This window comes from Mustelus asterias, chromosome 6 (assembly GCF_964213995.1).
Source record: "Mustelus asterias chromosome 6, sMusAst1.hap1.1, whole genome shotgun sequence".
NCBI lineage: Eukaryota > Metazoa > Chordata > Chondrichthyes > Carcharhiniformes > Triakidae > Mustelus > Mustelus asterias.
In genome coordinates, this window is record NC_135806.1 from 134,613,020 (window position 1) to 134,632,510 (window position 19,491).

General features: G+C 42.6%; 1 protein-coding gene across 4 annotated transcripts in view; it reads left to right on the forward strand.

Annotated features, from left to right (window-relative positions):
• The window catches only part of nek1 (NIMA-related kinase 1), a 159,887-nt gene extending 145,306 nt beyond the window's left edge, over positions 1-14,581 (forward strand). For all 4 annotated transcript variants that reach the window (XM_078215147.1, XM_078215149.1, XM_078215148.1 and 1 more), the window contains 2 exons: positions 7,812-7,944; positions 13,987-14,581. In XM_078215147.1, the coding sequence (XP_078071273.1) occupies positions 7,812-7,944; positions 13,987-14,000 (147 nt within the window). In that variant the 3' untranslated portion in view covers positions 14,001-14,581. The remainder of the gene's footprint in view (positions 1-7,811; positions 7,945-13,986) is intronic.
• The last annotated feature ends 4,910 nt before the right edge of the window (positions 14,582-19,491 follow it).

Sequence of the window (19,491 nt, forward strand, 5' to 3'; positions counted from 1 at the left end):
TGAGAGATTATCTGATCCCAGGTTAGCTTTGTTAAAATGGCTACCATGGTATATATCTCCTGCTGAGCCATGAATCCAAGGGAACACCGCCTTTGAAATTCAGACAGATGTGTAATCTGCTTTCCCATTGACCAGAATGTTTTGCGTCTTGTCCTTTGAGTTATCTGAGTCCAGTGGCTACTTTTCAGACGAGGAAAAAGTATTTGCCCTTAAAGGCTTTACTCTAAATTGGGCTGCTGCAAAGTTTCTTTAGCAGATTCTTTCTCAGACAGTGCCAGGAACTTCAATGCTAGGCATCTTATAGTACCCCTACATCATTAGAAGAATCCTCGTACATTGGTGGCATGTCTCATGGAGCGAGAACACAAAATATCTACCTTTCAGAAGAGGCTATCTCTTGGAGGAATTGAGTGTGGAAACTAAGGTATACCAGAAGCATATTCTTCAAATGCAATTTGTCTCTTCTCAATCCCTCATGTTAAATTTGTACCTAAGTGGATGATCCTGATGTTTATATTTCATGTTGAGGAACTTGTATTCTTTCCCACTTGCGTGGTACTGTTCAAGTTATTAACATTGACTGGTGAGTGGTGCGAATTAGAACATAGAACATTACAGCGCAGTACAGGCCCTTCAGCCCTCGATGTTGCGCCGACCAGTGAAACCAATCTAAAGCCCATCTAACCTACACTATTCCAATATCATCCATATGTTTATCCAATGACCATTTAAATGCCCTTAATGTTGGCGAGTCCACTACTGCTGCAGGCAGGGCATTCCACACCCTTACCACTCTCTGCGTAAAGAACCTACCTCTGACATCTGTCCTATATCTATTACCCCTCAATTTAAAGCTATGTCCCCTCGTGCTAGCTATCACCATCCAAGGGAAAAGGCTCGCACTATCCACCCTACCTAATCCTCTGATCATCTTGTATGCCTCTATTAAGTCACCTCTTAACCAACTTCTCTCTAACGAAAACAACCTCAAGTCCCTCAGCCTTTCCTCATAAGACCTTCTCACCATACCAGGCAACATCCTAGTAAATCTCCAATGCACCCTTTCCAATGCTTCCACATCCTTCCTATAATGCGGCGACCAGAACTGTACGCAATACTCCAAATGCGGCCGCACCAGAGTTTTGTACAGCTGCAACATGACCTCCTGGCTCCGAAGCTCAATCCCTCTACCAATAAAAGCTAACACTCCGTACGCCTTCTTAACAACCCTATCAACCTGGGTGCCAACTTTCAGGGATCTATGCACATGGACATTGAGATCTCTCTGTTCATCCACACTACCAAGTATCTTACCATTAGCCCAGTACTCTGTAATCCTGTTACTCCTTCCAAAGTGAATCACCTCACACTTTTCCGCATTGAACTCCATTTGCCACCTCTCAGCCCAGCTCTGCAACTTATCTATGTCCCTCTATAACCTGCAACAACCTTCCGCACTGTCCACAACTCCACCGACTTTAGTGTCATCCGCAAATTTACAAACCCATCCTTCTACGCTCATCCAGGCCATTTATAAAAATGCCAAACAGCAGTGGCCCCAAAACAGATCCTTGCGGTACACCACTAGTAACTGAACTCCAGGATGAACATTTCCCAGCAACCACCACCCTCTGTCTTCTTACAGCTAGCCAATTCCTGATCCAAACCACTAAATCACCCTCCATTCCATGCGTCCATATTTTCTGCAATAGCTTACCATGGGGAACCTTATCAAACGCTTTACTGAAATCCATTTACACCACATCAAGTGCTTTACCCTCATCCACCTCTTTGGTCACCTTCTCAAAGAACTCGATAAGGTTTGTGAGGCACGATCTACCCTTCACAAAACCGTGTTGACTATCCCTAATCAAATTATTCCTTTCCAGGTGATTATAAATCCAATCTCTTATAATCCTTTTCAAAACTTTGCCCGGAACAGAAGTAAGGCTCACTGGTCTATAATTACCAGGGTTGTCTCTACTCCCCTTCTTGAACAAGGGGACAACATTTGCTATGTTCCAGTCTTCTGGCACTATTCCTGTAGACAATGACGACATAAAGATCAAAGGCTCTGCAACCTCCTCCCTAGCCTCCCAGAGAATCCTGGGATAAATCCCATCCGGCCCAGGGGGACTTATCTATTTTCACACTTTCCAGAATTGCTAACACCTCCTCCTTATTAACCTCAATCCCGTCTAGTCCATTAGCCTGTTTCTCTGTATTCTCCTCGACAACATTGTCTTTTTCCTGAGTGAATACTGATGAAAAATATTCATTTAGCGCCCCTTCTATCTCTTCAGACTCCACGCACAACTTCCCACTACTATCCTTGACTGGCCCTAATCTTACCCAAGTCATTCTTTTATTCCATACATACCTATAGATTTAGATGGTGTTCTTTTAACGAGTCAGCATGGGCCAAATAGCTGTCATCAGTGATTTCATGGCACTGTCATAGGTATATTCACAATATCTTCAGATAAATATCCACTGTCATTCATTGTTTCAAAATGATCTTCACTCAACATTTCATAAGAACATAAGAAATAGGAGCAGGAGTAGGCCATCTAGCCCCTCGAGCCTGCCCCGCCATTCAATAAGATCATGGCTGATCTGACGTGGATCAGTACCACTTACCCGCCTGATCCCCATAACCCTTAATTCCCTTACCGATCAGGAATCCATCCATCCGCGCTTTAAACATATTCAGCGAGGTAGCCTCCACCACCTCAGTGGGCAGAGAATTCCAGAGATTCACCACCCTCTGGGAGAAGAAGTTCCTCCTCAACTCTGTCTTAAACCGACCCCCCTTTATTTTGAGGCTGTGTCCTCTAGTTTTAACTTCCTTACTAAGTGGAAAGAATCTCTCCGCCTCCACCCTATCCAGCCCCCGCATTATCTTATAAGTCTCCATAAGATCCCCCCTCATCCTTCTAAACTCCCAACGAGTACAAACCCAATCTCCTCAGCCTCTCCTCATAATCCAAACCCCTCATCTCCGGTATCAACCTGGTGAACCTTCTCTGCACTCCCTCCAATGCCAATATATCCTTCCTCATATAAGGGGACCAATACTGCACACAGTATTCCAGCTGCGGCCTCACCAATGCCCTGTACAGGTGCATCAAGACATCCCTGCTTTTATATTCTATCCCCCTCGCAATATAGGCCAACATCCCATTTGCCTTCTTGATCACCTGTTGTACCTGCAGACTGGGCTTTTGCGTCTCATGCACAAGGACCCCCAGGTCCCTTTGCACGGTAGCATGTTTTAATTTGTTTCCATTGAGATAGTAATCCCATTTGTTATTATTTCCTCCAAAGTGTATAACCTCGCATTTCTCAACGTTATACTCCATTTGCCATATCCTCGCCCACTCACTCAGCCTGTCCAAATCTCTCTGCAGATCTTCTCCGTCCTCCACACGATTCACTTTTCCACTTATCTTTGTGTCGTCTGCAAACTTCGTTACCCTACACTCCGTCCCCTCCTCCAGATCATCTCTATAAATGGTAAACAGTTGCGGCCCGAGTACCGATCCCAGCGGCACGCCACTAGTTACCTTCCTCCAACCGGAAAAACACCCATTTATTCCGACTCTTTGCTTCCTGTCGGATAGCCAGTCCCCAATCCACTTTAACACACTACCCCCAACTCCGTGTGCCCTAATCTTCTTCAGCAGCCTTTTATGGGGCACTTTATCAAACGCCTTTTGGAAATCCAAAAACACCGCATCCACCGGTTCTCCTCCATCAACCGCCCTAGTCACATCTTCATAAAAATCCAACATGTTCGTCAAGCACGACTTTCCCCTCATGAATCCATGCTGCGTCTGATTGATCGAACCATTTCTATCCAGATGCCCTGCTATCTCCTCTTTAATAATGGATTCCAGCATTTTCCCTACTACAGACGTTAAGCTGACCGGCCTATAGTTACCCGCCTTTTGTCTCCTTCCTTTTTTAAACAGCGGCGTAACATTAGCCGTTTTCCAATCAACCGGCACTACCCCAGAATGCAACGAGTTTTGATAAATAATCACTAACGCATCCACTATTACCTCTGACATTTCTTTCAATACCCTAGGATGCATTCCATCCGGACCCGGGGACTTGTCCACCTTCAGTCCCATTAGTCTACCCAGCACTGCCTCTCTGGTAACATTAATCGTATTAAGTATTTCTCCTGCTGCCAACCCTCTATCGTTAATATTTGGCATACTATTTGTGTCCTCCACCGTGAAGACCGACACAAAAAACTTATTTAAAGACTCAGCCATATCCTCATTTCCCACTATTAACTCCCCCCTCTCGTCCTCCAAGGGTCCAACATTCACTCTAGCCACTCTATTCCTTTTTATATATTTATAAAAACTTTTACTATCATTTTTTATATTAATTGCTAGCCTAGCTTCATAGTCTATCCTTCCTTTCTTTATCGCTTTCTTAGTCTCTCTTTGTTGTTTCTTAAATTTTTCCCAATCACTTGTTTCTCCACTATTTTTGGCCACTCTGTACGCAGCTGTTTTTATTTTAATACTCTCCTTTATTTCCTTCGTTATCCACGGCTGGTTCTCCCTTTTCTTACAATCCTTGTTTTTTGCTGGAATATATTTTTGCTGAGAACTGAAAAGGATCTCCTTAAAAATCCTCCACTGTTCCTCAGCTATCCTACCTGCCAGCCTGCTCTCCCAGTCTACCTTAGCCAATTCATCCCTCATCCTATCATATTTCCCTCTGTTCAAACAGAGGACACTGGTTTGAGACCAAACTTTCTCCTCTTCCATCTGAATCAGAAATTCGACCATATTGTGGTCACTAGACCCAAGAGGGTCCTTCACAATAAGATCCTTAATTCTACCTACCTCGTTACACAATACCAGATCCAAAATAGCTCGTTCCCTCGTCGGTTCCGTAACATGCTGTTCAAGGAAACTATCCCGACAGCATTCTAAGAACTCTTCCTCCATTCCACCCTTACCGACTTGAGTCTGCCAGTCAATGTGCATGTTGAAGTCCCCCATGATTATTGCCGTTCCGTTTTTACACGCATCCCTTATCTGCTTGTTTATAGCCCTCCCCACCTCAACATTATTATTTGGGGGCCTATATACCACACCTACTAGTGTCTTTCTCCCTCTACTATTCCTCATCTCTACCCATAACGATTCCACGTTTTGTTCCTCAGAGCCTATGTCATCCCTCAGTACTACCCTGATATTATCTCTTATTAATAGCGCGACCCCACCACCTTTTCCTTCCTGTCTATTCTTCCTAAACAACATTGACTATGACCTTAATTTAAATGTGTGCCTTTGTAAATGACTTGCTACACACAGTTAGTTGAAGTATTGATTATATTCAAGATTCTTATGAAAAAAAGGAACGCGTTTTTGAATTCCTAATGAAGTGTGTAAAATGATATACCAGAGGTTACCCTGCCTTCCACTGTGTTTTAAACATGATGTGGAGTTGCCGGCGTTAGACTGGGGTAGGCACAGTAAGTAGTCTCTCAACACCATCAGGCACCCACCTGATGAAGGAGCAGCGCTCCGAAACTCGTGCTACCAAATAAACCTGTTGGACTTTAACCTGGTGTTGAGAGACTACTTACTGTGTTTAAACAGTATAGGGTAGGAATGTGGCCTTCTTATTGGTTCAGATTTAACTTTGAAATATGAATTTTTTTATTTTAGTGAGAATTATTGCACTGTTTGAAACTCCAGTCTCCTGGTAATTTTATTTTGTTAATTGACTTATGATTTAAAATTGCAATTCATTACAATAATTATGTTCATGTGTCTTTTTTGAAAGGCTTATGGTGCTGAATAAAGTATTTTATTTTTGACTAATACCTCAGTCAGTCCATGATAACGGTTCATTTATAATGCGAAGGATGCTGTAACATATGAAGCAAAGTCCCCCAACTTTCCTAAAGTCACAGTCACCCAAGAGTTTTATATTAAATAACATGGAATGTGAGCATCTGTTAACCAGTTTCTAGTTGCTCTTAAGTAGGTTGTGTTGGATGTGAACCTTGTTGAACCACTACAGTCCCTGTTAGAATGGTACTGCTACAGTGTTTGAGGATAAGGGGTAAACCTTTTAGGACTAAGGTGAGACTAATATCTTCACCCAGAGAGTGGTGAATGTGTGGGATTCACTGAAACACAGCAAGGCCAAAACGTTGTGTGATTTCAAGAAGAAATTAGATATAGCTCTTGGGGCTAAAGGATCAAGGGATATGGTGGGGGGGGGGGATCAGGATATTGAATGCGGTGATCAAAATGAATGGCAGAGCAGGCTCAAGGGGCCGAATGGCCGACTACTCCTTCTAGTTTCTATGTTTCCAATGCCATTAGTTATGAAGTGCCTGGGTTTTGATCCAGGAAAAATTAATGTTCAAATATTCAGTGGAAAATGTTTACCCATAATTTAATTTTTTTTAAAAAAGGAATGCTTAGTATGGTGTTAATTAGCAACCTTCGATATTTGCAACTCTTCCTCCAGAAAAAAGGCTTTCCTGCTGTTGCACCCTATGAACATTGAAATACTAAACTAAAATGAATGGAAAAAGTTATCCAACTGTCACAGTAAATGATGAGAGGAAATGTGTGATTACAATTGGACCAAAAGTACTTCGACAAGGGTTTTGACTAAGGCCACTGGAAATTTTCAGTCATATAAATTTATTTATATTTGCTCAACTACCACAAAATCTATCCACAAATGCAGACAGGATGGGTGGAATGTTCTTGTGCTGCTGTTTCCTAAGGTACACTTTTTCTGAAATATTGTTATTTCCCAAAGCTGAATTGAATAAACCAACCACTCGAGATAAAAGTGATGCATATGGGACTAGGAGTGATTGTTCTGTCTTTTCCTTGCTCATTTTGGAAGCATTTAACTTTTTCCCTCTTTTTGAGTCTTTGTTTCCACAAACTTGTTGAACTTGTGTAGTACTCTGCCAGAAGAGCTTGGGGTTTTGTCCACTGACTCAGTCAATGCTGTGGTTGAGAATGATGATCCAATTTTTTGTGGAGAATCATGGAATCCTTACAGTGCAGAAGGAGAGCATTCGGCCCTTCGAGTTTGCACCGACTACAATCCCACCCAGACCCTATCCCTGTCGCTCCATGTACTTGTCCTGCTTGTTCCCCTGATACTAAGGAGCAATTAACCATGGCCAATCAGCCTAACCCGTACATGTTTGGACTGTGGGAGGAAGCCCACGCAGACATGGGGAGTACGTGCAAATTCTACACAGTAACCCGAACCAGAATTGTACCCTGGTCCCTGGAGCTGTGAGGCAGCAGTGCTAACCACTGTGCCATCCTGCCGCACAATCACAGACTAAAATCTGATTCCATCACTCCTCAGATTTGAAGGTCAAAAAATGTCAGTGAGTCACCCCTTTAGATATCTGGCATAAGTAACTTGTGATTGTCTAGAAGCTGTTTGAGAGGGGAATCAATTGCAGCTGATCTTCATACTGTCTTCTCTGGACATCCACATGCGCATCTACCAGAGATTTTATTTTCTTCCATCCTGTACCCAAGGGCTCTGTGGGTCACCATGACACCCCGACCAACACTTCACCTGAGATAAGGAAGTTCATTGCAGATTGGGTACAATCAAAGCCATTCTCAGTGCTCCTGCTGTATTTTGTGAATATCTGGTGCTCATGGGCATCTGTGCTGCTGCTGTTAAGGAGTACATTTAGTACCTTTCAATAAATGTTTTCATGTTGGAAGCTCCTTCAACCACCAAGATGCTCAAAAAAACTAACCTTTTATTTTGTGAATCAGGCAATACACGAGGATGAAGATGAGAACATTGACATAGGGACTACAATAGTGCAAGTTCTTCTGGGTCCTCAGTTTGAGCACCTGTATTCCAAAATCCTCCATCTAGTCATGGCAGATGGAGCATATCAAGAAGGCAAGTTTCTCTTTCCCATTTTGTGGAGTGCACTTAGCAATTATAGTGTACAAACATTTCATGTATTATTATTTCGTTCCTTTATCTGCTCCCGAGGCAAACTCCATTCTGACTTGATTCCTCCCCTTGGCAACTGTCTGAAGCTGAACCAGATTGTCTGTTTGACTCTGCGATGAGTTTCTGATTATATGTACTGTCACAAAGACCATCTATTTCCATCTCCGTAACATTTCCCAACCCTGTCCTTGCCTCACTTCATCTGCTGCTGAAATCCTCATCCGTGCCTTTTGTTACATCTAGACTTGACAATTCCAGTGCACAGCTTGCTGAGCTCCCATCTTCCATCCTCCATAAAATTGAGGTCATCCAAAACTCTGCTGCGGTGTCCTTACTCACGACAGATACCATTCACACATCCACCCCTGTGCTCAGTGACCTACGCTGGCTCCCACAATCCCCTGGCGGAATTTTTCATTGGATGCATGGACTGCTGGCTGAGGCTAGGATACCAGCTTGCAGCTCTCAGGCTGCACAGCCAGCTTGTCTCGCCAGAGAAGAATCCCCCCACCCGCAGTCCTCGTGGACATGCCCTCTCCCCATCCCCACCCTCTCCAAATGCACAAGGGGAGCCCCACCATGGCACTGCCCCAGCATTCCAGAGGACAATGCCAGGGTACTGTCTGAGCTTGTATCTCTTCTCCCGGGGGTTATACCACACCCCCCCCCCCCCCCCCCCCGGCCAAGCAGGTTCCCGTTTTTGAAAGCCAGTTATAAACCTTGCTGATGTTACATCACATTGGTGTGGGGTGAATGGAATGCCCGCTAATTATATGTATTGAAATGAGGTTCCCAACCTTCCTGGGCTGGAACCTCATGTGTCACTGGTGGTGGGGAAGGTGGAAGGAGAATTGGAAAATGAGACCTCATCAGTGAGAGTCCCGTTTTCCGAGTTTCGCGATGCTTTGTGCTTACGTCGCTGTTCTATGTTTCCAAATCACTCGATAGTGATTTCCTCTCCTACCGCCTGTAATCTCACCCGGTCCCAGAACCCTCTGATATTGGCACTCCTCTAATTCTTACCTCTTGGCTTTCCAGGCTTTAATCATTCCAACGTTGATGGCCTTGCCTTCAACTCCTTGAACTAAGCTCTGGAATTCCCTACTGCCTCCCTACCTTTCTCTCTCCTCCATTCTGACGCTCCTTCAAACCAACCTCTTTGAACAAGCTTTTGGTCATCTGCCCTAATATCATCTTGTGTGGCTTGGAGCCTAATTTACTTTGATAACACACCTGTGAAATGCCTTGAAGTGTTTTTGTTATGTTAAAGCTGCTATCAGAATATGAACTGTTATTATGTCTAATAATACTATAGTATAAAAAAAACATGTCCTGTTTAAATTGCATTTTCTGATTGTATATTTGTGTCTCCACTGTGTTTCTGTGATTTTTATTCCCCCGCCCCACCAACACACATTCTGTCCTCTTGATCTCCCTCATTCGATGTTCTCCGATTTCTTTAATAACGCAATGGGAATCTTTATCTCCTATTCCCCCACCACCGTTATAGATATCTGTCCATTTCTATTTGTTTTTCAGTTATACTGTACGTCAATCTGCCTCCTCCACCAAAAAAAAATACCTGACCTCTGCCTTGTGCAGATATAGATGAAATTGGTCTCTAGGCAACCGAGACTTCTCTTTGAAATGCTCAACATAAGCAAAGCAACCTCCCATTGTTAGATTGCTTGCAAATTACAGTCCCTGCACTCCCCATACTATATCTTCTGTTTGTTTTGCTGCCTTCAAATCCTGGCCATTCCAAAGTAGGGTCCATGGAGACTGAAGGGAGCCTCTCCAAGATTGTTTTCTGTGCACCGTCTAATCGTGGTTGATTAATGGATTCTTCTGTCTGCTATCTTACAAAAGAACCGCAATCCTAACTCTAGTGTTTCCAATCAATGGCTTCCCGTAAAAGCTTCTCAGCCACCCCATCACATTTCTAAATTGGCATGCTTAGTAATTTCTCCCCAGATTGGGCAGCCAGAAATTTTTTTTGTAATAAACCTGTTGTTTTGCAGCCTCCAAAGGTTTTTAACTGTTGTGTTTTGTGAATACATCCTGGAGAGAGACTGGTGAAATTGTCCTATTCTTATAGTCTGGTATTCAGTGTATCTGCTGTCCCCTGGATGCAGCGAGGGAGATGAGCCCGCTTTCCGAATTCAGCTAGCTTTTCTTTATGTTTAATCAGGCAAGTTATCTGATCAAGTTTGTAGAAAGTCAGGATTATTTTTTTCCCTTTTTTTAATGTTAAAGATCTATTGGTTGCACAGAATGTGGAAGTTGCTATCAAATGGAGTGATTGGGGTCAATAGTATAAATGAATTTCAGGGGAAGCTGATAAAATGTATTTAATTCTTTGATGGGATGTGGCCAGCATGTGTTGCCCATCCCAAATGCCCTTGTTCGGCCATTTCAGAGGGAGTTTGAGAGTCAGCCACATTACTGTGGGTTTGGCGTTACATGTAGGCCAGACCAGGTAAATGTGGCAGATTTCTTTCCCTAAAGGACATTAGTATTTTACGGCCATCAGTGATGGTTTCATGGATCATCACTTGAGACCTGCTTTCTATTTCAAATTTGATTCACTGAATTTAAATTCCACCAGCAGCTGTGGTGGGATTTGAAGCCATGTCCCTGGAGTATTAACCTAGGTCTCTGGATTACTAACCCAGACTACTGCATTCGCGCTACGCCACTGTCTCCGCCAATGACAGTAACCTGACAGGGAAATAAGGAGAAGAATATGCTGATGGGATGGAAGTATGCTCATGTCGCTGTTGGTTTAGATCAATTGGGCTAAATGATCTGATTCTATGCTGCAAATAGTATGTAATTCTATCAATCACAAAGACAGTAATGAATTTTGCATTTATATCCCCTAGTTTTGGACACTCTTCCACACTCTCTAATGGTGTCTCTGTCTTGCTACTTCCATTCCTCTTTCATCTCAAATCTGCTTCCTCTACTCTTTTTCTCCCTTACCAACCACATCATCTTTCATCAGAAGATGCTGGAAATACTCAACAAGTTATGGCAGCATCTGTCAAAAGAAACGGAGTTAACGTTTCAGGCATGTGACCTTTCAACACAACTGGGAAAAGTGCCCATTTTATTTCCCTTTTCTTTGCATGTTTCAATTCATCTCTTTTTTTTTTACATAGGAACATAGAAATTAGGAGCAGAAGTAGACAATTCAGCCCTTCGAGCTGCTCCGCCATTCAATCAAATCATGGCTGATCTCTCCCTCGTCTCAAATCCACCTCCCCACCTGTTCCCCATAATCCCTTTAACCCATTTTTAATCAGAAATGTATTTTGCTTGCAGTCAGCAGCACGCTCTAGGTTAGACACACCTTACTTTGTTTGTTTCTTTTCTTGCAATTTTTCTTGGCCCTGGAAGACTAAAGCTTCTGTCATTTAATCTATCACAGATCTTCCCTTTGTCCTATCTTCCCCATCCCACCGCCTTTTGATTTGACTTGATTTATTATTGTCACATGTATTAGTACACAGTGAAAAGTATTGTTTCTTGCGCGCCATACAGACAAAGCATACCGTTCATAGAGAAGGAAAGGAGAGAGTGCAAAATGTAGTGTTACAGTCATAGCTAGGGTGTAGAGAAAGATCAACTTAATGCGAGGTAGGTCCATTCGAAAGTCTGGCAGCAGCAGGGAAGAAGCTGTTCTTGAGTCGGTTAGTACGTGACCTCAGGCTTTTGTATCTTTTTCCCAACGGAAGAAGGTGGAAGAGAGAATGTCTGGGGTGCGTGGGGTCCTTAATTATGCTGGCTGCTTTGCTGAGGCAGCAGGAAGTGTAGACAGTCAATGAATGGGAGGCTGGTTTCTCAAAACCTATAACATTTCTACTTTCCCTAGTTCTGATGAAAGGTCGCAAGCCTAAAACATTAACTCAGTTTCTTTCTCCATGGATGCTGCCGTCACCTGCTGAGTGTTTACAACATGTTCCGTTTTTATTTCAGATTTGCAGCACCCACATATTTTGCTTTTTTCGTTCATTATCACAAAGTTCTAGCAAGTAAAGGGCAATTACTTTAATGGTATTAAACATTATTAGGAAGCATGTTTCTTAATGAGACCTTTTGGTGTCTGTTGAAGATTAGCATTTTAATGTGGAACATTGTATGCAGTTGATTTGTAATGCTGAACTGATTCCGCCAAAAATAGTTCAAAGAACGCTGTAGAAAAGTGACCACAAAAATCTATTCTGAAATTGGCATATTTAGTGACTAAAAAGCAATATTATTGGAGCCAAAGTAAGCATCTGCTAAAGATTGAGCCTCGCCAGTGTAAATTTATTGGAAGTATGATCACATCAAAAGTGCTGCTCTGCTGCTTTATCCCATTTCAGAGCAGCAGACGGATGTCCAGGAGATGTTTTACAATGTAAGAGGGAAGCTGGTTAAAGTGAAGGTGAGGAATGCAATTTAGGGTTACAGCCCAAAAGCAAATTAAATTTCCGCCACTCCATCTAAACATTATAGGATAGTTAAAATTACGTAGTTTCCACTATTTTGCTAATACTGCATTAACAAAAAAGGACTTGTATTTACATCTTGCCATTCGCAATCTCGAGCGGTCTTGAAGTGCTTTACACAGCTGATTAAGTAATATTTGAAAGTGTAGACATTGCTGTTAAGTAGGAAATGTCGCAGCCAATTTGCACACTTCAAGGTCCCACGAAGAGCAATGTGATAATGAGCAAATAATCAGATTAATGATGTTGGTTGAGAGATAAATGGTACGCAATAACAATAAACCACATTTCTCGGGCACTCATTATGTACAGACACACACTGGAAAGCTTCACAAGTCCATAGATAGCAAGTGGACTCTTGAGTGGAGTGGTGAATTGAATTGATCTGTCACATGTATTGGAATACGGTGAAAAGTATTGTTTCTTGCATGCTGTTGCAGACAAAAGATACAGTTCATAGAGTATCTAGGGGAGAAGGAAAGGAGAGGGTGCAGAATATACTGTTGCAGCTACCGATAGGGTGAAGAGACAGATACCCCTTCAGATAAGAAGAAGGGGCAAAAACACAATGATGTCTCACTACCTCCCTCACTGCCCGCTTAAGATCGTTCTCTTTCAGTGTTGATGAACAGAGATTATCAGAGGGTAGGGGAAATCTGGATGATGGAGCAGATTGTAAGGGAGTGTTGGTGCAATGGAGGATTTGTCAAGAGACATGAGTTCACTGGAGATCATTGAGGCCAGAGGGAGGTGAGAGTCTTATTTTTTTCTGAAAGATTGAGGAGCCGCTGTCTTGCTGAGGATGTGTGTGTCATCAGGACAGCTGGACCCCATGTTGCTCCATAGTATTACTGAGGAGGAAGCAACACTTGAGGCACACCAGAAGCAAGTGGTGGCAACATGTCTGCCTGCGCATTCTAGACATTTTCAATATTAAGCACTACAAGGAGCCATGTAGAAGAGAGTAAGCATATAGGCTGGGTGCAAGAATCAGGATTCCATTTAGACATGAGAAACCTTTGGAGTGACAGACCAGCTCCATTTCTGAAACAGGTAACTATCAGTATTAACCCCGTGTAGTTTGATTTGTGCTTACTGATTTTGATTTTAGTTGGAGAGCAAGGGCGTAAATGCCTCTTTTACCCTCTTTACCAGTAAATATATCAGTAATTTACTGTCTGTGATGTTTTGGATCAGGTCCTGAGGTTAAGCTGTATTACTTTAATTACTGACTAACATGCAAGATGTCGTTCCAGTACCTATCCCTGGTATTATGGACTACATTTTTGCATCAACTTAATCTTTTAAATTAACATTTACATGTAGCAATGGCGCTACATTAATCATATGATGAGCTAACTTATAACTAGAGGATGTATATCCTCGAAGAATTATTACAGTTTTTTCAGCCAGCAAAATTTTTAATGACTGTACGATTGTACTTTATTTTGAATCAAAAGTCATTTTTACCATATTCTTTATTTTTCAGATAATGACGAATAAAATCAGTCACTCAGGACCTGTCTGTTACAGATTTTTTAAAATATGAGCGGGTGCCATCTTTTGAGGATGGTGGAACTCTTGGACACTAATCGTATGGATGCAAGTTCAGCCACTCGGATGTTACAGTACAGTCTGCATGGTATGCGGTACAAGAATATGGTTTGATTTTTGTCTTTTCTCCCCCAGGATTATATTCTGTGTTGCCTTTATTTTTTTTGGAAAGTTTCTGGAGTGTATTGCCTTTTGTATTTATGGGTCTAGCTGCTGAAGAAAGGTACGCGTATTTAACAGAATCCTCCGACCAAAGCCCGACAGTTAGGAGTTACAGTGTTGAAATGGAACTGATTATGAAATCTATTATATTTCTAACTCTGGATATTTTCACTTGCACGAGAAGGTAACCTGTCGTGCAGGGCTCTTTTCCACAGACCCCAAGTTTCAAGCTGCAGAGCATTAACCTGCAAGTAGACTTTTAAGTTGTAATATAGGTGCAATTTCTTGTACAGTACTTCAAAGTACAAAGTTCATACAAATGTATTATATCTTTCTAATGATTAGGAATAAAGATTCTTTTATACATTAAACATTTCGCATATTTTTTTCAAAGCCTGAATTCCATTATCCATAGTTAGGTATACATTTCCGTTTCACCGTCCATAACATATGGACGCGGAGAGGGTGTTTCCACTAGTTGGAAAAACTAGAACCAGAGGGCACAACCTCAGGCTAAAGGGACGATCCTTTAAAACAGGGATGAGGAGGAATTTCTTCAGTCAGAGTGGTGAATCTGTGGAACTCTTTGCTGCAGAAGGCTGTGGAGGCCAGGTCATTGAGTGTCTTTAAGACAGAGATAGATAGGTTCTTGATTAATAAGGGGATCAGGGGTTATGAGGAAAAGGCAGGAGAATGGGGATGAGAAAAATATCAACCATGATTGAATGGCGGAGCAGACTCGCTGGGTTGAGTGGCCTAATTTTGCTCTTGTGTCTTTATGGTCTTCAATTGTTTCGTCGTCCATAACAAACGAAGATTTGCATTTTGCATTCAATACCAAGAGATAAAGTTTATTTATTGGTGTCACAAGTAGGCTTACATTAACACTGCAATGAAGTTACTGTGAAAATCCCCTAGCTATTATAACTATTGTAAGATTTACTTCCAGAGCTCCCCTGCTGACTTAAGTTTGCGGATGACAATCGACTGAGCTTGTGCAGGTCAGGTATGTCCCGGGTTTAATCAGTGTTTGGTTAGCCGATCTCAGTGAGGATAGTGGCACTGTTGACCTTAATGACCTGATGAAGGAGGGAGGAAAATGTAGTGAAAGTTTCTGCTTGTGAGCATTACTCAAGCACACTTGGAGAATTGTCTGTCTGCCTTCAATCAACCCAGACCCCAGCTGGATTATTCCATTTGGTAGGTAAGAGAAGTGTGAAAGCCAATGTCTACAAAGTGGTGAATGCTTGTACTTATCTCTTGATATTCATTATTGCTAAGTACAATCAGAGTGCAGTACATCCAGTGGAGCAGATAACTCCCAAGATTGCCTTCAACAACTGCTCAGATAAAAAAAAGACTTGCATTTATGTTGTCGCTTTTGAAGTCACAAAGCATTTAACAGCCAATTAAGTACTTGCAGTGTAGTCACCGTAAGAAACCAGGCAATTTCCACACTGCAAACTCCCACGGGCAATGGCTGGTGTCAATCATGGCTCACTTGGTAGCACTAGCCTCTGACTCAGAAGGTTGTGGGCCCATTCCAGTGACTTGTGCTCCAGTGCAACACTGAGGAAGTGCTGCACTGTCAGATGTCATATTTTAAGGCCCTGTCTGCCCCCTACAGGTGGACTTAAAAGATCCCCTGACACTTAATTGTAATGATGTGGAGATGCCGGCATTGGCTTGAGGTGGGTCCTCAACTAACACCTAACTTAATTGTAAGTTAGGTGTTAGTTGAGGGATAAATGTTGCTCAGGACATTGGGGAAAACTCCCTTGCTCTTCAAACATTGCCATAGAATCATTTGCGTTCACTTGGAAGAGCAGACAGTGCCTTGGTTTATGTTACATCCAAGAGACTGTACCTTATCACGTCACAGCACTGCACTAGAGTGTGAGCCTAAACTATGTGCTTAAGTTCCTGGAGTGGGACTTGAACCCACAACCTTCTGACTCTGAGGTCAGTGCAGCCTGCTGAATCATAGCTAATGCATTGTTTTTCCACATGTCCTGCTTGCAGGAAATGTGCACGTGCACATGGGGGGTGGGTGGTGGGTGCAGGTTTTGGGCTCAGCCACGATGCTTTATGGTCACATTACCATTTGCCCGTAAATAAAGACTCCTTGGGTGAGGTATCAGAAGCCTCTGGCAGCTGTGGGGCCATATCCCAGCAGGGGAACTGAGGGAAAGGAGGAAAATAGTCAAGTGGAGAGGCAGAGAACACCCGAGTTCATGTGAACAATTGAGATTTAAACATTCCAAGGCACTTTGCAAGTGTGTTATCCAAAAGGGCCTCATAAGGAGGTAGTCAGACAGATGTCCAAAAGCTAAGTCAGAGACGTAGGTTTTAAGGAATGTCTTAAAGGATGATTTGATTTGATTTACTATTGTCACATGTGTTAGTATACAGTGAAAAGTATTGTTTCTTGCGCGCTATACAGACAAAGTATACCGTTCATAGAGAAGGAAACGAGAGAGTGTAGTGTTACAGTCATAGCTAGGGTGTAGAAAAAGATCAAATTAATACAGGGTAGATCCATTCAAAAATCTGATGGCAGCAGGGAAGAAGCTGTTCTTGAGTCGGTTGGTACGTGACCTCAGACGTTTTGTCTCTTTTTGCGATGGAAGAAGGTGGAAGAGAGAATGTCCAGGGTGTGTGGGATCCTTGATTATGCTGGCTGCTTTGCCGAGGCAGTGGTTAGTGTAGGCAGAGTCAATGGATGGGAGGCTGGTTTGCGTGATGGATTGGGCTACATTCACAACCTTCTGTAGTTTCTTGCTGTCTCGGGCAGAGCAGGAGTCATACCAAACTGTGATAGGGATTTCCTTACTCTGTTGCTGGTAAGCGAGACAATTCTTACACTGTAAACAAGTTCAGCGAATTGATATCTGAAAATGTGGGCTACAGCCCAGTTGTGTGTTCCCAAGCAGGTGTAGCAATAGAAGGAGCAGAGTGCAGATCCACCTCATGCCTCAAGCACATTTTGGTCAATCCCAAAATAGATGTAGCATTTTCTTTGTTTTATGCCAATGAATATCTCCTTAACTTGCTCAAGGTGATGCAGAATCTCATTAATTTTAAGGTGGATAATCTGGGTCTGGGTGCAACACTTAACTCATAAACATGAGCGAATGTATACTCAACAAATTAATCTCTACCCTAGGCACTCGCATTGTTACTTTCTGTAGCTCAAGGCATAGATTTTAATAGGCATTCCAGTCATGCAATTTCTGACCTTGTTTGATGCAGCCTCTGAAACTTAAAAGTTCACAATAAAAGACACACTCGCTTCCCAACGGAACATAAAGTATCAGGACTCCAGCAAAATCAGACTATGTGGCTGGAAGTCTGGATAACTGCTCACACAGTAAAACCCAAAGAGCTGCCACTGAAAAGAATCGTCATTAGATGTGGTAACAGAACAGCAGGTAGGAAACAGCTGTTTCTAACAGAACCAAAATGACCTGATCACCTGAGGCGTTTGAGTGACTGTGTAACATATACAGACTGGCTCTTTCGAATTCTGCCTTTTATAATTAGGCTGAAAGACCTTGCGTGACTGGACATCCCATGACTGGAGTCTGCATTTGCTGTGTTTTGTGTTCTCTACCCTATAAAAGTCCTGCAGGCAGTGAAAATATGGATGATGGTGAGTCGCGTGTTGTGTCTTGGATACGGGATTAAATGTTCCTCCCATTCAGAGCTAAAGGTTAAAAGGTCAATTTCTGCAACATTTGCAATTATATAAGCACTACTTGTGTTGTAATAACTTAATAATCTTGACGCAATGAATTTTTTTTAAGTGCAGTGGTTGTCATGTAGGGTAATGTTAATTAGCCACGGTCCACAAAGAATGATTGGCATCTGTCTCCATGAGAGTCTGTTACTTATACATAGCTTGAAGGGACACTACTCCGCAGGCTTGGCACAAGGCAAGGAGGCAGCATTTGGCATCATGGTCTGGACATCTAGCCAACTGAGCTTATCGACCCAAAAAATAAATGGAACCATTCTAAACTGAAGGTTTGAATTGAATGAATTGATTTATTATTGTCAAACGTATTAGTATACAGTGGAAAGTATTGTTTCTTGTGTGCTATACAGACAAAACATACCATTTATAGAGTACATAGGGGAGAAGGAAAGGAGAGGGTGTAGCATATAACGTTTTAGTTACCGATAGGGTGAGGAGAAAGATCAGCTTAATATGTGAAAGACCATTCAAAAATCTGATGGCAGCAGGGAAAAAGTTATTCTTGAGTTGGTTGGTACGTGTTTTCAGACTTTTTTGCATCGGAAGAAGGTGGAAGAGGGTACACCCGTGGTGCAGGGAGACCTTGATTATGCTGGCTGCTTTCCCGAGGCAGCGGGAAGTGTAGACGGAGTCAATGGATGGGAAGCTGGTTTGTGTGATGGACTGGGCTGCATTCACGACCCTTTGTAGTTTCTTGCGGTCTTGGACAGAGCAGGAGCCATACTAAGCTGTAATACATCCAGAAAGGACGCTTTGCAACCATTGAATTACTTCTGAATTTTAGTCACTGTTGCTATGTTGAGAAGCATTGCAGCCTATTTAGTCTCTAAGATCCCAGTTGAATTGTTCTTGTCCAGGCGTCGGCTGAGGGATGCATGTTGCCAAATTACTTTATTGGATGACATTCCAATCACAATCTTCAGATCCAATCACATCAAATGGATTTGGTCAGTCTTGCTTCAATTCTTAGAGGACATAAGTCAACGGTAGCAACCAGCCCATAAAATTTGGCTTTTTTCCTCATCTATCCATCACTCATGCATTCGAGGAATGGAGAGGGATGAGCACCTTTCACAACCTTGTGAAGTCTTAATGTCTGGCACAGTGGTTAGCACTGCTGCCTCACAGCTCCAGGAACCCGGGTTCGATACCTGGCTTGGGTCACTCTCTGTGCAGAGTCTGCACGTTCTCCCAGTATCTGCGTGGGTTTTCTCTGGCTGCTCTGGTTTCCTCCAAAGTACGAAAGACGTGCTGGTTCGGTGCATTGGCTGTGCTAAATTCTCCCTCAGTGTACCCGAACAGGTGCTGGAGCGTGACGACTCAGGGATTTTCACAGTAACTTCATTGCAGTGTAAGCCTACTTGTGACACTAATAAATAAACTTAAACGAATGTTTTTCAGCCAATGAAGTGACCACTTGTCAGAAACAGCCAATTTGCATTCAGCAAGATCCCACAGAACATCAGTGTGACAGTGACCAGATAATCTAGGGGTAATGCCCCTTTATCAAAATAGTGCCTT